The following is a 1,157-nucleotide window of genomic DNA, read 5'->3' as shown; positions in this document are numbered from 1 at the left end:
GTTTGAAATGAGTGACATGGGGAAACTGAGTTAATATCTAGGGATAGAAGTTGAACAGGGAAAGGGATATATTGAATTGAAATAGACAAGTTATGCTCGTAAAATTATGGAGAAAGCTGGTATGATAGCCTATAACCCAACGAAGTACTCGATGGACCCTAAAGAACAACTATTTTGATATTATCATAGGAAGGCTGTAGATGCTACATAGTATAAAATCATGGTGGGGGGGCTAAGATATCTGGTGAACACTAGGCCAGACATTGCATTCTCGGTAGGCATTTTCAGCTACTTTATGGAAAGACCAACAAAGATACATCAGGATGCAGTTAAACAGATTCTAAGGTATGTAAAGGGGACAATAAACCATGGCCTATTGTACGAAAAGAACAGTGGAAATAACATTCTAACAGGCTACTCAAATAGTGATCTGGATGGATATTTGGATGATAGGAAAAGCACTGGAGACATGATCTTTTATTTGAATGAAAGTGTGATAACCTGGGTATCACAGAAACAGAGGTGCGTAGCATTGTCCTTGTGTGAAGTCGATTTTATGTCTGCCACCGCTGCGACATGTCAAGGTATATGGCTTCGTAATGTGTTGAGTCAAATCACATCTAGACATATTGGTCAAGTCACTCTATGTATTGATAATAAATCAGCAATTGATTTATCGAAGAATCCAATATTCCACGGAAGAAGCAAATATATCGACATTCGATATCATTTCATTAGAGAATGTGTAGAGTGAGTAAAAGTGGTGTTGAAGCATGTTAGCAGCGCTGAGAAAATGGCTGACGAATTGACAAAAGCTTTAACTACTGTTAAGTTTGAAAGGATGTGGAAGCTTTTAGGAGTAAAGAACTTAGCTGGACATGTTTGAGATTATGGGGAGAATGTTGCATTGTAATCTCAAACATATAGTTACTATAGTCGTTAGTACTGTTTTCTGTTTTGGCATTTATATTAGCTGTCAAACTTGGTTCTGATTTGTGCCGAGTTTGTAGGATTTGAGGAATAAATTAGTAGTAGATTATGATCAGGAGATTGTTATGATCACGTACGATCAGTTCCTAATTTGTAGGCTTTCTGTTTTCATTTCCTCTATATATATATCCTGTTATCCATGAATAAGAAGTCAAGTCGTTTGCCAG

General features: G+C 37.0%; 1 protein-coding gene across 1 annotated transcript; it reads left to right on the top strand.

The window, feature by feature from the left end:
* The first annotated feature begins 220 nt into the window (after positions 1 to 220).
* LOC141690272 (secreted RxLR effector protein 161-like) lies at positions 221 to 754 on the top strand. Its single transcript, XM_074494974.1, has one exon. It carries the CDS (start codon positions 221 to 223, stop codon positions 752 to 754), a length of 534 nt encoding a protein of 177 aa, XP_074351075.1.
* The last annotated feature ends 403 nt before the right edge of the window (positions 755 to 1,157 follow it).

The sequence above is a fragment of the Apium graveolens genome, chromosome 2 (assembly GCF_009905375.1).
Source record: "Apium graveolens cultivar Ventura chromosome 2, ASM990537v1, whole genome shotgun sequence".
NCBI classification, from domain to species: Eukaryota; Viridiplantae; Streptophyta; class Magnoliopsida; order Apiales; family Apiaceae; genus Apium; species Apium graveolens.
The sequence above is the reverse complement of the archived record's forward strand: the minus strand, read 5'-3'. Positions and strand labels throughout refer to the sequence as shown.